This window comes from Opisthorchis viverrini (assembly GCF_000715545.1).
Source record: "Opisthorchis viverrini unplaced genomic scaffold opera_v5_422, whole genome shotgun sequence".
In the NCBI taxonomy this organism is placed as follows: Eukaryota; Metazoa; Platyhelminthes; class Trematoda; order Opisthorchiida; family Opisthorchiidae; genus Opisthorchis; species Opisthorchis viverrini.
The window spans coordinates 221698-234182 of record NW_008752076.1 but is presented as its reverse complement, the minus strand read 5'-3'; the positions used below and the strand labels follow the sequence as shown (position 1 = coordinate 234182).

The following is a 12485-nucleotide window of genomic DNA, read 5'->3' as shown; positions in this document are numbered from 1 at the left end:
GTAAGGTCTCGAACAGAGAAAACATCGTATCCTGCTGGCTTGATGGAGAAAAGCTGTCGAAACTTTGCATACTTGATGGAATTCACGATTATTTGTGTGGTTCCCATACAATCCTTCAATGACCATGTTATCGGAAAAAATTTGGACTTTCCTGGAACAGGATTACTTTTTTTGCTACATTACGTAGGCCAGGTAAACTTACTGAACACTAACTACCGTTTATTTCAAAATGCAACCAAAAAACCACATCAGAAATTGCTTTGGGCAGCTGAATTGGACTGAATTTTAGAAAAAAATGTGAACGCTCAGTTTCCCATCACTCGTTTTGGATAGCCGTCCTCCTGTCCTGGCGCAATTGTTCATGTGAATCCACACTAAAAGGGGGTGGGAAGCACTGGACTCGAGTTTCGCTCTTGTCTACTGAACACTAACTATCGTTTATTTCAAAATGCAACCAAAACACCACATCAGCAATTGCTTTGGGCAGCTGAATTGGCCTGAGTTTTAGAAAGAAATGTGAATGCTCAGTTTCACATCACTCTCGTTTTGAATAGTCGTCCTCCTGTCCTGGCGCAGTTGTTCATATGAATCCACACCAAAAGGGGGGGAAAGCACTGGACTCGAGTTTCGCTCTTGTTAGAGCTCATCAGCAGTTCGTATCCAATGGCCGTGCCGGAGTTTGAACTCCCGCGCAACCCCCACATGCATCAACAAAAAGCTGTCCAGCCGGTTACAACAATCTGTGGCGCTACCTGGCTGGGAAATTCTGACAAGCGGGCCAAGCGATCGTCACAACCAGGACAGTTACTGGGTCGTCGTATCAATGATGTGTCGGGCAAACTAATTACATCGCTCAAGTGCGAACACGTTCACCCGTTCAGACATGAGAATTCTGATGCGTCCAACGCGCGCATAGTGGTGTAGATTCACATGAATAATTGCGCCACCGCTCAAGTGCGAACACATTCACCCGTTCAGACATGAGAATTCTGACGCGCGCTGGTGGAATAGTGATGTAGATTCACATGAATAATTGCGCCAAGACAGGAGGACGACTGTTCAACACGAGAGTGATGTGAAACTGAACAATACACCTCCCGCAAAATTTCAATGCCTTTGGAAGTTGTTTAACACCACAGCATTGTAAGTGGTGTTACAAGCGCGATTACAGAGTTCCATCTATTAGGAATGAGCAAAATAACACACAAAATAAGAGTAAGTGAATCAGAAGCGAGCGCTAAAACCACATTGTTTACGAATGCAAAATCAGAACCTAGTTAAATTTTTCTGGAAAACGAAATTCCTGGCTGGATTGACTTGACATTAAGGCCCTTCCACTAAGATTGAAACTACTGCCTATAAGTTTCCTAAAAAACAACACCAATTTTGCTACCCTTTCAGTGCAGTGAAAAACTTGAAATCTGGTTTTGAGATTAACTTCCTCCCTCCTCGATGATACTGCTCATCAAAAGATGGCTGTGACATTCCAATTTCGCGTGGTTCTTTTATCCACCGAACATCATAGTTAAATTATTTTTCCTTTTTCCTTCCTAATTTCATGATGTTGCAGCCACGGTTTACCGAAACCGATGAGTTTTCTGTCTTGAATATTTTACTCCTTGTGTATTCAGTGGATGATATATTTCCGCCATAAATTATTCGAACTTGCTTGAGTTAAACAAAATCAATTCTTATTGGAAAACAAATCTTTTAGATGGCCATTTCGTTACTCTAGTCGTCCAAATCTAAGATCCTGGTTGTAATAACTAAATTCATTTCATTCATGCTGTAGCATTCTCCTCGACACTGAAGGACACGTCAAGCTGACTGATTTCGGACTGTCGAAAGAGGCAGTCAATACGGAATCTGGGGGTCGAGCATTTTCATTCTGCGGGACGATTGAGTACATGGCCCCGGAAGTGATCACGCGTCGTGGACATGATTCGACTGCCGACTGGTGGAGCTTGGGAGTATTAATGTATGAAATGCTCTGTGGCCTGCTGCCATTTCAAGGTGACAGCCGTCGGGACACAATGCAACAGATTTTACGGTAAGTGGTTCCTTTTATTGATTCCTTGATTGATTGATCGGGTAGGCATGAATTTCGAGTTGGGCTTTGCTGGGCCTCTATCTATAAGTTTCGTTATCTTACTTTCGGCACAGAATGGATGATCGAACGCTGTTACAACAAAGATTTTAGGCGAATTCGTGATATTTTGTGTCCCGCTTTTTGAGCGAAAACGGTCACTTACATAAGCAAATTTAAGAGAGGGGGACTTTAGTAGAGCTATACCAAACAGCACAGCATAAAATGCAACAAAGTTCAACTATATTCGGCCAGGAAGATAACATGAGTTTTCATCTTCTGTTTGACTTCTGGGTTGGCAATAGGTAGCCGTTACTGTCGCGTTAGCGAGTATTATCACTCAAGCCTACAGAAACACGGAGTGGTATGAAAACCCCTGGTTTAAGTTTCCTAGTTTTGCCTTTGTGTTGGTTGCTAACTCAAACTTAGTTTTAGGAAGTATGCATTGCATAAGGTTCTCATTCATTCTACTTGGCTGAATTTACTGATTTTAGTACCACCTGCCTCTCACATGTACAGATCTCAAACCGATGAGTCTCACAAGTAGCTTACCATTGATCTAATTTAGGTTGCTCTCTTGCCTCTTGTTTCTTCCTTTCCTCCTACCTCACCTCAGCAACCTGTCTATAGTGGAAAGCATTTTCCTATTGACTAATAATGTGTAGTAGATAGATCGCCTGCGAACATGAAACGCTCACATTCTGCGGTTATCACGCTTCCACGGCGAGACCAAGTGATTGAGCCCGTGTCCCAGACTGGTGATGCACGCCACCTGGTACTCCTCTGCTTTTCAGTTCAACACAACCAGCCACCTGGCCAGTTCCAGTAAGGGTTGCTGATATGGTAGTATGGGAACGGAAAAGCTTTTCTTTCGGACCAGTTTATGTCATTCTGGACGTTAAGGGCACTCTGAAATCCGACTGTGACTTTCCGAAGAACTCATGACATATAACATTACACTGTCATTCTGGAAGTTAAGGGCACTCTGAAATCCGACTGTGACCGTTGTCCCGGCATAAGCGCAGGCTGGGGTGTCATGTATAGTGCTTTTTCAAGTAGATTCTGAAAAATGGTCATTCTACCGGCGCATAAGAAGCGACGGCAGCTGGAGAGGGTGAACTAACTCACGCTAATTCCACTTTCTGGAAGGTAAATTAGAAGCATTCATGTTGCCCAGAAGGTCACTACCCTTGGGATTGCAGGGCATTAAAAGACTTCTAGTCCAAGCTGGTTACCAGGTGGGTCTTCCTGGAACTCCTTAGTTGCTGTGGAACTGAACCCATGTGGAATTGATCTCTCGACTCTCAACGAGACATGGCTGGTTAATCATGGATATCTGTCTTCGGATACACGTCCTAATGGATCAGCTACCTTACAGATGGAAAACAAAATCATTTCGGGTTTGTGTTAGCTGGCCGCAACAAAAATGCTCGATACAAACCTGTGGTATCATTCCGCGCATTGCTTTTTTGCACCAGAGTTTACCAAGCAAAATCTGTCACTCGGATCTGTACACACACCCCAACGCTCTGCTATACTGATGGCAACTCAGAAAAATGCTACTTTGATGCTGATACCCTACTTCGACCAGTCGCGAAAAGTGACAAGATTTTATTGCTGAGAGGCTTTAACTCACATGTCTATCTAGACTATTTCCGTGGCCATGATTTATAGGCTGCCAGAGATTGTAAACGCCGACGGCGCCTGTCACCACAGCCTTTACGCTATTACCATATCTGTTATCACTAATCCCAGATTTTGCCTCAAAAAAGTATACATAACTACGTGAGTACGACCACCCAGTAGACAAGCCATTATCGTTCGCCATCGAGATGTTCGAGCGGTACATTGCATGAGTGATGGGAGAAGTCGAATTTGGAAATGACAACGAGCTTGCTAGAACGAATTTTTAAGTCAGTTTCAGAGCCAGCTAAATCATTCCGCTCATAATATTTGACGTCGGCTTTCTTGAAGATCCCGAAATGAGGTTGATATAGCAGCACCAACTGGCGTCCGTTCAACCCAATGGCAGAGACGTAATAACGCTAATCAGCCGGAATGAAAAATGTCTCCAATTTGCTGTCACCACATTAAACAACATAGAAAACAGATCGTGATTAAGAATGTTGAGTGCTTGGCTAGTTTCTTGCCAAGCGAATGAATTCACGAAATAACCTGACTTTGCAACTCAACCGCATCAAGCACGAAAGATGAGGGAAATGTAGTGGGTGGATCGATAATTTGCCACTCGGCTGGATTACAAAGAAGTTTACGGCCGGCTAATGGCGATCCACGAAGTGAGCTTGAAACCAACATGGGAATATCAGAAGAGTGTACCTGCAGAGAGGCGAGATATATGGTATAAGCACTTGATCATCACTCAAGAAAACGGTCAACACGTAAGTGAAGGATAGCTGGCGTTATATTCAAAATGTGAGTTAATCGCCGTTCGTGTTTATCTGTTGAGAATGCTAGCCGAGGGGTCACAGTTCAAGATTCTTTACCGGGGTTCCGTGAGGAAAGCACTGTTAATATTTCAAAGATGAATGACAAACAGCTGCGTGGCACTTCTTGGCTTTTCAGTATGTACTAGCTTCAACTGTAGGACGTAATATCACGTAAAAATCCCCGAGTTTCCTTACGCTACCATCAAATTAGAAAACTGCTGGACAGACTAACGAGCACCATCTAGGCGAGATACACTATCTCACCAAAAAATAAAACTGCATCTTGAACTTTTCCCTCTACGGACAACCAACACGTAGACGTGAAGTTGCGTAATAGCTAGGCGGCCGGAGGAAACTCGGTGTAAAAATAAATTTCTAGTTACGAAGATCTGACTGTGGAGTCAGTCAACCCGCCTGCATGCCTAAATGGCAGAGAAAGGAAGTTCCGCAAGGAATTCAAGGAGGTTCTAATAATGCCAATGTTAAAAAATAAAGGAAAATCAAACCTCACCTGACTTTTAAAAAGGCATAATTTTGCTGTAGCTTGCGGGCAAGACGTTTATCAGTGTCACTCAATCAGAGAACTAATGTCTGAATAGTCGGTTAGTTCTGTGCAGATCGTAGCAAAATGGACAGGCTATTTACTTCACAACTGCTTGAAGAAAACGCTCACCAGAACAATGAGTTTCGTTTTAAACTAAGGACAGTAATCCGATTAGGATTGATGTGTTGAATCCATTATGGTTGTGGTACTTCCGACGACGAACAAGCTTTGTAAGCAACGATCAAGAGCAATAATCAGCCAAATGTGTGCAAAGCTGGGGCCCGAGGACTCAAATCCAGCTTTATTTAGCTTCACACTCTAATCGATCGGTGGTGCAAACCTGTCAGCCAGCTGTATGGGTCCCGGATGAGTATATGACTAGTGCAGGTCCACAGAATATTGACACACACTAGCACCCAACTTTTCAATTGCCCACGCTACTACCCGAGGCATCAATTGGGCAAGCTGACAGCTGTAACACCGCTTTAGGCGGTTCAGAATATGCAAGCCACCCAAACTTAACATCATAACTAATGGACCTATAAAATACAGGGACGTCCGAAGACATGACGACATGACGAAAACTGCTACCACAATTTAAAAGTGGAAGGGTTACCTGTTAAGCTTACTGTCCATCCAAACAATATTTGTTCTGTCATTTACCGCCATTTTTGTCGTTCCTTTCTGCTCAAGGTCATGGCCGCCCAAATATTGTTCAAATATGATTGCTTTACTCATCTCGAGGCTTATGTGATTACGTAATTTCGTGGTAACAATATTGATTTGCACAGTATCCACATGGGAGACTGTTAGAACGCACTTAAGGATTGTCCCAATTCAAGATCATAATTAAGTTAATCCCCAAGCGTAAAGAGAACTGAGTATGGCTGCTCTAAAAATAATAACGCTTAGTAATTGGCAACAAAAGTTATGAGGCTGTTTATTTTAGTGAATTTTGTGAAAAGAAGCATCAGTGAAAGTGTGACAGAGTTGCCGCAGAAGTCAGAGAAGAAGATAAGGCAATACATAATGACTCAGGATTCTCACAGTGCCTAGCGTTTACTGTTTTGTGGTACTGTTATAAAACATGTTTTGCACACAGTTATTTTCGTCCTGGTTGGTCTTTTGTGTGTAGGCAGGGGATGAAATTTACCTTTTTTCTCACTCAAATGGTCAGATTCTGACGACACTTATGCCTGTGCATCTTCCAGGTGCACCACTAAGTTTGGCTTCACACACCCAAGGATAATGGATGCCTGAAAATACACTTTAAGTAAATTGACCAATTTCATCACACTCTTCTGTGTAATACCGATATAATCCGAAGCCAGCAGGCTTTTCTTTGACCACCGGCACATAGTATACAAAATGCTTCATGTTCCCCATCCCTGGGAAGTATGCACCCCCTGTCGAGGGGAACAACCAGATATATCTTCGGTAATATAGTCCTATATCTTCAAATGAAAATGGAACTTTTCGATCTTAGAATGGGATTATTCTTTCCCTGAATAGAAGTAGTACGCCTATTTTACAATTTCTCATGGTGTATTAACTAATCTAATATCCTTATTAGAACACTATTTTGTTCATTGTTGGAAGGCGTTCCAGTTTATAGCAACCAATGAGACGTTAGCGTACATCTGCTACAGGCTGCCTTAGGAACTTCAGTTAATTTTTTTAGGACCATCATTTTCCATAATAATTTCCGCAAGAATTCCTGAACTACTGCTCTAAAAGGTTGAACCCGAGGTTGGTGAACATTTGAAGCCCACTGATGAGACAAACTACAGAGATACTGCAGTAAAACACATTTCCGTCATCTCTTGGTTAGAAAAAGCGTTCTAATTGGTGACCCTATAATGAGGTCATGAATTAGCGAAAAAAATCCAAGCTGGTTCCATTATTGACTATTGTCTTATCCTGACCGGTCACCTTGTTGAAATGATGGCACGGCACATTGCACCTCAATGAGTCAACCGACTGTCTTCAATTGTCTACAAAAGCATGGTGATATACTGTTCAAACCGAGCATACTTCATTGTTACAGTTAATCGCTGGGCTACTTGTGCCTGGTTTACACTAACTGTCGTTAGTATGCCCATACAAAGAATCCTTGTTATTGTGTTATGTGAACCAGGGCAGGTGGCATGGAGGAACAAAAATCCTCACATTTATCCAGTAGGAAAGCGACTGTTTTTCGGCAGGAATGTTTCAAGTACGTCTTTGTATTTCTTACTTGTCAGTTTTTTACATGTTTAACCGATGCTTACGGTGATGTGACGTTCAACGTATATACTACCAAGTTAATGGATCACAGCTACTGATGTAAGTTGTGATGATTTGGACTGAGCCCTGAAGCACATTATTCTCAGTGTAATAAGGGATGCGTACCATCTCCATTTAAGAGTAAGTATTAACTGGACGCAAAGTAATGTATGGAAAATTTCCGGGCTTTAAATGTTACAAACTAGTGCTGGGTTAAATGAGTTCCATTTTCAGCAAAAATAACTCAGCTACGCAAGGCCTGTTGCATTTCTGATTGATAAAAGATTTAATTTTTTTCAGAGCCAAGTTGCGGATGCCGCAATTCCTCAGTCTGGACGCTCAGAGTTTACTGCGTGCTCTGTTTAAAAGGAATCCCACAAATCGATTGGGTATGTTCAGTTTGAACTCTAGGTTCCTCCTCAGCAGATTTTGTACATGAATTAGAACGAAAAAAGTGTACTAAACTGACTGAGATTTTGTAATGAATTAGAACGAAAAAAGTGTACTAAACTGACTGGATGTGGATGCTCAATTTTTCGCCCAAACTGCTGTTACATGCCTCTGAGGACAAAAGTTGAACAACTTCCGTAGCTGGCAGCTTTCAAACTGTTTTCTTTGACAACAGATTGTGTTTTTTGACGTACTACACTACGCATAAGGTTGCTGAAATCTCTCCGATAACCCGGTTTTTCTTCTCTTACTGCGATAAGGATGAGCCATCTTGCGATTACCGACTTCCAACTAACTCACTACTAATTTACATCAGTATTATGCAACACCATCGCAGCTATCCGTCGGCCGTTTTGCCCAAGAATCACCCAACCGGCATCAGTGACTTATGAAGCTTAGATCTTTCAGTAGAGCGCGATATGGATGATATGTTCATCGCTGATCGTCTTCACTTGCAATATATTATCTCGGCGTTCCGTGTTTTGTTTTGGACAGTGTCTGATTGGCCGACAGCGACTACCTTTCGTAGAATTGACATGAAACGTCGGAAGGGGTAAAGTTAACCCGGTTCTTTTAGGAGACGCGTTAGTGTATAATCCAACCTGATATTCTGCCATTCCCACCTGGCGAATATTCCGTTTTTGGATGCAGAAGTCTGCATTGCTGCATACCTTACTTATTCTTGAAATTTACGTGTTTTATTCTGTAAACAGGGAATAAACTAGTTCATTATCCAATCTTTTACAGCTGTACAATTGAAAGACATAAACGGTGTCCCAAGTAAAAAAATATCCGGACTTATCTCCTGGACAATATGTGTTTTTGGCTGCATTAAATCACTATACATAAGGAAACCTAGTATTGGTTACAAAATAAAACCTCGAAAATATATTTAATCTTAGTTACACCAGTCAGTTCACTATACTGTGCCAAATATTGACTCGGTCTACCTTAGGAAGAAGTCCCCATAAATCATTGGAAGATTTTTTGTTCGAGCACTTTTGACGACGGAAGCTTTCGTGGACTGTGCGGGTGCATGACGGTAGAGCTATATGGATATAATGCTCCTCAAAGATAGGCGGCAAACAGTGAGGGATTTCTGATCATCTCTGTAATCTGGACCATTTCCTGATGTGCTGTTTGCGTCCTAGTCTCGGTGCGCGAGTTTGCGAAAATGATTTAGATGAACAGTCGAACAAATTAACAAAATAGTATATGAACGAATTGGTGCATGGCACGCCAAGTGCATACAGTTTAAACTAGTTTCGGTTATCGCCTCAAAACAACCCAACTAGAACACCAGGCGATTTGAATAGTGTTTATGACTTTCTCTGTTGTTTTATGATTAGTTCTTCTGCTTTTACGGGACGCTTCACAGTAATTTGTGCCAGTACCCTGCTTTGGGTTAGCACAGACAATATCCAGATCTAACATTCATGTTGTTTAGTAAAAACGACCCCAAATGCTTTGCTCACTTACCTCCAATTTACCACTGCTTGCCTCCCGAAGAACAAGATTCGTATGACAAAACAGTAAGCAGATGAAATGGGGCATGAATTCAATCTGCCTTCAGTTGCATTCATTCTCCCAAACATTCGACCACTGGTGTATTCATAGCTCACCAAGAGCCTCGTGGTTGCGATATTTGTAACGAAGTAGCGGGTGAACTAGTAATTTCGTTAGGCGGAAATATTTGTTTTCACCTAAGCCTTGATTTGTATTCCATAATACATGAAAACATGAGAGCAAAGGTGGAGACTTTGCAAGTATTTTGTTAGTTTGGTGGACAGCCATGAAGGATCCACTGGTTTGGATTTTGTGCCACTTCAGAAAGAGTTTTTAATCGAGTGCGGCCGCCACCCGGAAAATCGCAATAATCCAACAGAGTTTGGTTTATTACTATCCGTATATGTTCTCACCATGTTATTCGTTTATCTTCCATTGGTGGCTTCCTTCTTAAACCAGGTCTGTATGCAGTTTATCCTGAGGAGGCCGGTGGCCTGACAACCCCCCAACACGTTTCCTAGTCAACGTATTTGGTGCAGCATTAGGATTACACTCACAGAAAAACACTACTATTCTTTCCCAACTTTATCCTTGCTCCTTCCTAGATATGCATATTTTCGAATTAACTCAAGCCCAGTGTTTTTATCGTTCGCCGTCTACAGTTTTCCTTCGAGACGTTGGATACTGACGAATAGTTTGGATTTACGGCCACTGTGTGCATTTGTTTGGTATGGGTGTTACTCAATGAAATATTCAGTCCATTATCCAGATGGTCCAGCTACGTATTTACTGATTTTCCATTAGTTTTGAATCAATTTTTCGGCTTCTCGGCTCCCTTGAGATTCCCCTATGCAGATACCGCTTCTTCATTGGTCGCGTGGTCCTAACCTCAAGGCTTCACTGACTTGTCACCTCGATAGCTTAAGTGCCTGCGTGTGCTCATGCCCGGCTGGAATAATTTGTTGAGAAGTGAGCGATTCACTTGGCCAGGTAAATATCTAGGGGGAATCCCGATGTCGTGCAGTGAATTCATATGAACGAGTGCTTGCAGATTACAATGTAGTTCGGATGAGTGACCGGTGGCTTGTGATGTAAGCAGCATTTGGGTCTGAGCCCTAAAGATAGTTTGATCTGACACCTGTTCATCAGTTCTGGCTGTGCCGGCCGAGCCAGGTCAACTCGTCTGAGACGTCATCTTAATTTTACAGTAATTCTTACTTAGATCACGATGTAAACTTATTTGTCCCAGTAAGATCAGTATTCCTATGTGCATCCTTGCCGTCATGAACTGATCATGCTGTGATCGATTCAGATTCATGGCTGTTTAGGTGAATTAGGGTGAAAACTCTTCCGGAAATTGGAGCTAGAGAGATAGTTTATTTTTCATACACAATTGTGTCAGAGGACCTCTACGGGCACTGTATTGAATACTGACAAAATACGGACAGTGCCGACTGATCTCACCACTTTCGAACTGACCTGCGTCTAACACCCGCGTCACTAGAAAACTGTGAGTAGTAATTCTTAACAATGGCTACCTAAGTAATATGTATTTTGGGAACATTTTTTCAGCAGTAACAGAGGATTAGGCCGCGCCAAGTAGGGTAACTCGTGGAATTCACCCTGGCCATAATGTAGCATTATTGCAGGTCCCACATTAACTCCCGAGATCTTTGCAGTTTCCTTCTCAGTGTCCACGGTGTTCTGATTGCATGTACGTCGCAGGTGGGGAACGCCAGCGCTTCCTCTTGCTTCCTTAACTATCCGACCACGCTTTTCAGCGTTTGCTGCTCTGCATCTCCACCGATGGATATTAAATAAATCTTAAGAATGACAGCTCACTTTCAGGTGGTTCTTATTTGCGTTCATCTCAACCCGGATTAAAGCCTCAGCTGACTAGCCAATCACAACGTCGTCGCTCAGAACGTACTCTTTGGTATCATAAGTATTCCGTCGAAGTTGATGTGAGCTCACTCGGCACCATAAACCTCAATCCAGGAGCACCGTACAAGCCTAGGATGCAACTGTCTGCCAAAGTTTAGGGCTACAAAGCCATACCTATCCCCTTTTGACCAACACTTCTGCCAAAATAGGAAGATGAGAGGAGTTTCAAAGGATGTGCATCAGACCTACTGACTGGGCAGCTTCTTCAAGAATGAAGGAAATAATGAACCGAACACATTTAGTTCACTGATGGCGAGAAATGTTTGTCACTTCCACGTGCCCTAATTTGTGGATGTTCTTTGTGGATAAACTTTACCACTATTATGGCTACTTATAGGAGGTAAGTTTATCAAGTTAAGCATCATAAAAATCGGACTCAGAAAGCGACAGCGCAGTTTTTGTACAGCTATCTGGGCTGATGAGTACAACTACAAGGTATTTTAGTTGAAATTCATGCGGGATTTATGTTAATTTGCAAATGCATGACTTGAGTCACATCACTCTGATACCTTGTTCAAACAGACCATGCTGTCGGGATATTTTTTTCTGGCCTTTTAGGCGGTACTGTAGTAGGGACGTAACCATGAATTTCTTGTGGACATATTCGAAAACAAAATTCCATAAGGAACAACGTACCGTACTTGATATTACCAGTGAAAGCTGATTCACTGTTCTGAACTCAACCTATAGTGAGGATAAAAAACAATCGGGTTAGACAACTTGGACTCCGTTCTAGTTACCGAATCGGTAATCTCTCTTTTGAAATTGAATCAAACACTTCCCGTTTGTTTGTTGTAACTGAGGAGGTTTCCATAAAACAAACCGCCGTAGAATCATATGACACATCATCATCATATGAATCATATGAGAACTTACTCCATATCGTCCCAAGTGTGAAAATATCCAACCAAAATTTTCAGAGATACGAAACATAATGACCTGCAACAACTCGTATTTAATATAAATGCATCAAACAGCGAAGTATATTTTACAGCGTAACGAAATGTCAGATTTTATGGAATAAAGTCAGGAATCAGACATTCTTGACTGGTTATTGATTCAATCAGAGAAAGTCTATCGCACCATTTTTCTTCTATTTATGGATTCACAATTATTGTGACATTTGATTCAACACCTTCAGTTATATCAAGATCGTTTACCTGGTTGCCATATGTCGAGACGCTAAACGTTAGGATCTACCATCTTCCATCTTACCTTTACAACGTCCCACACGCGGGTTTTT

The 12485-nt window shown here is 42.1% G+C and overlaps 1 protein-coding gene across 1 annotated transcript in view; it reads left to right on the top strand.

Moving 5' to 3' along the window:
• Positions 1-1793: 1793 nt before the first annotated feature.
• Positions 1794-12485, top strand: part of T265_15275 (hypothetical protein) — a gene marked incomplete at both ends in the record, with an annotated part of 36526 nt that continues 25834 nt past the window's right edge. The window contains 2 exons of the mRNA XM_009177372.1: positions 1794-2050; positions 7643-7731. Of these exons, the coding sequence (XP_009175636.1) occupies positions 1794-2050; positions 7643-7731 (346 nt within the window). The remainder of the gene's footprint in view (positions 2051-7642; positions 7732-12485) is intronic.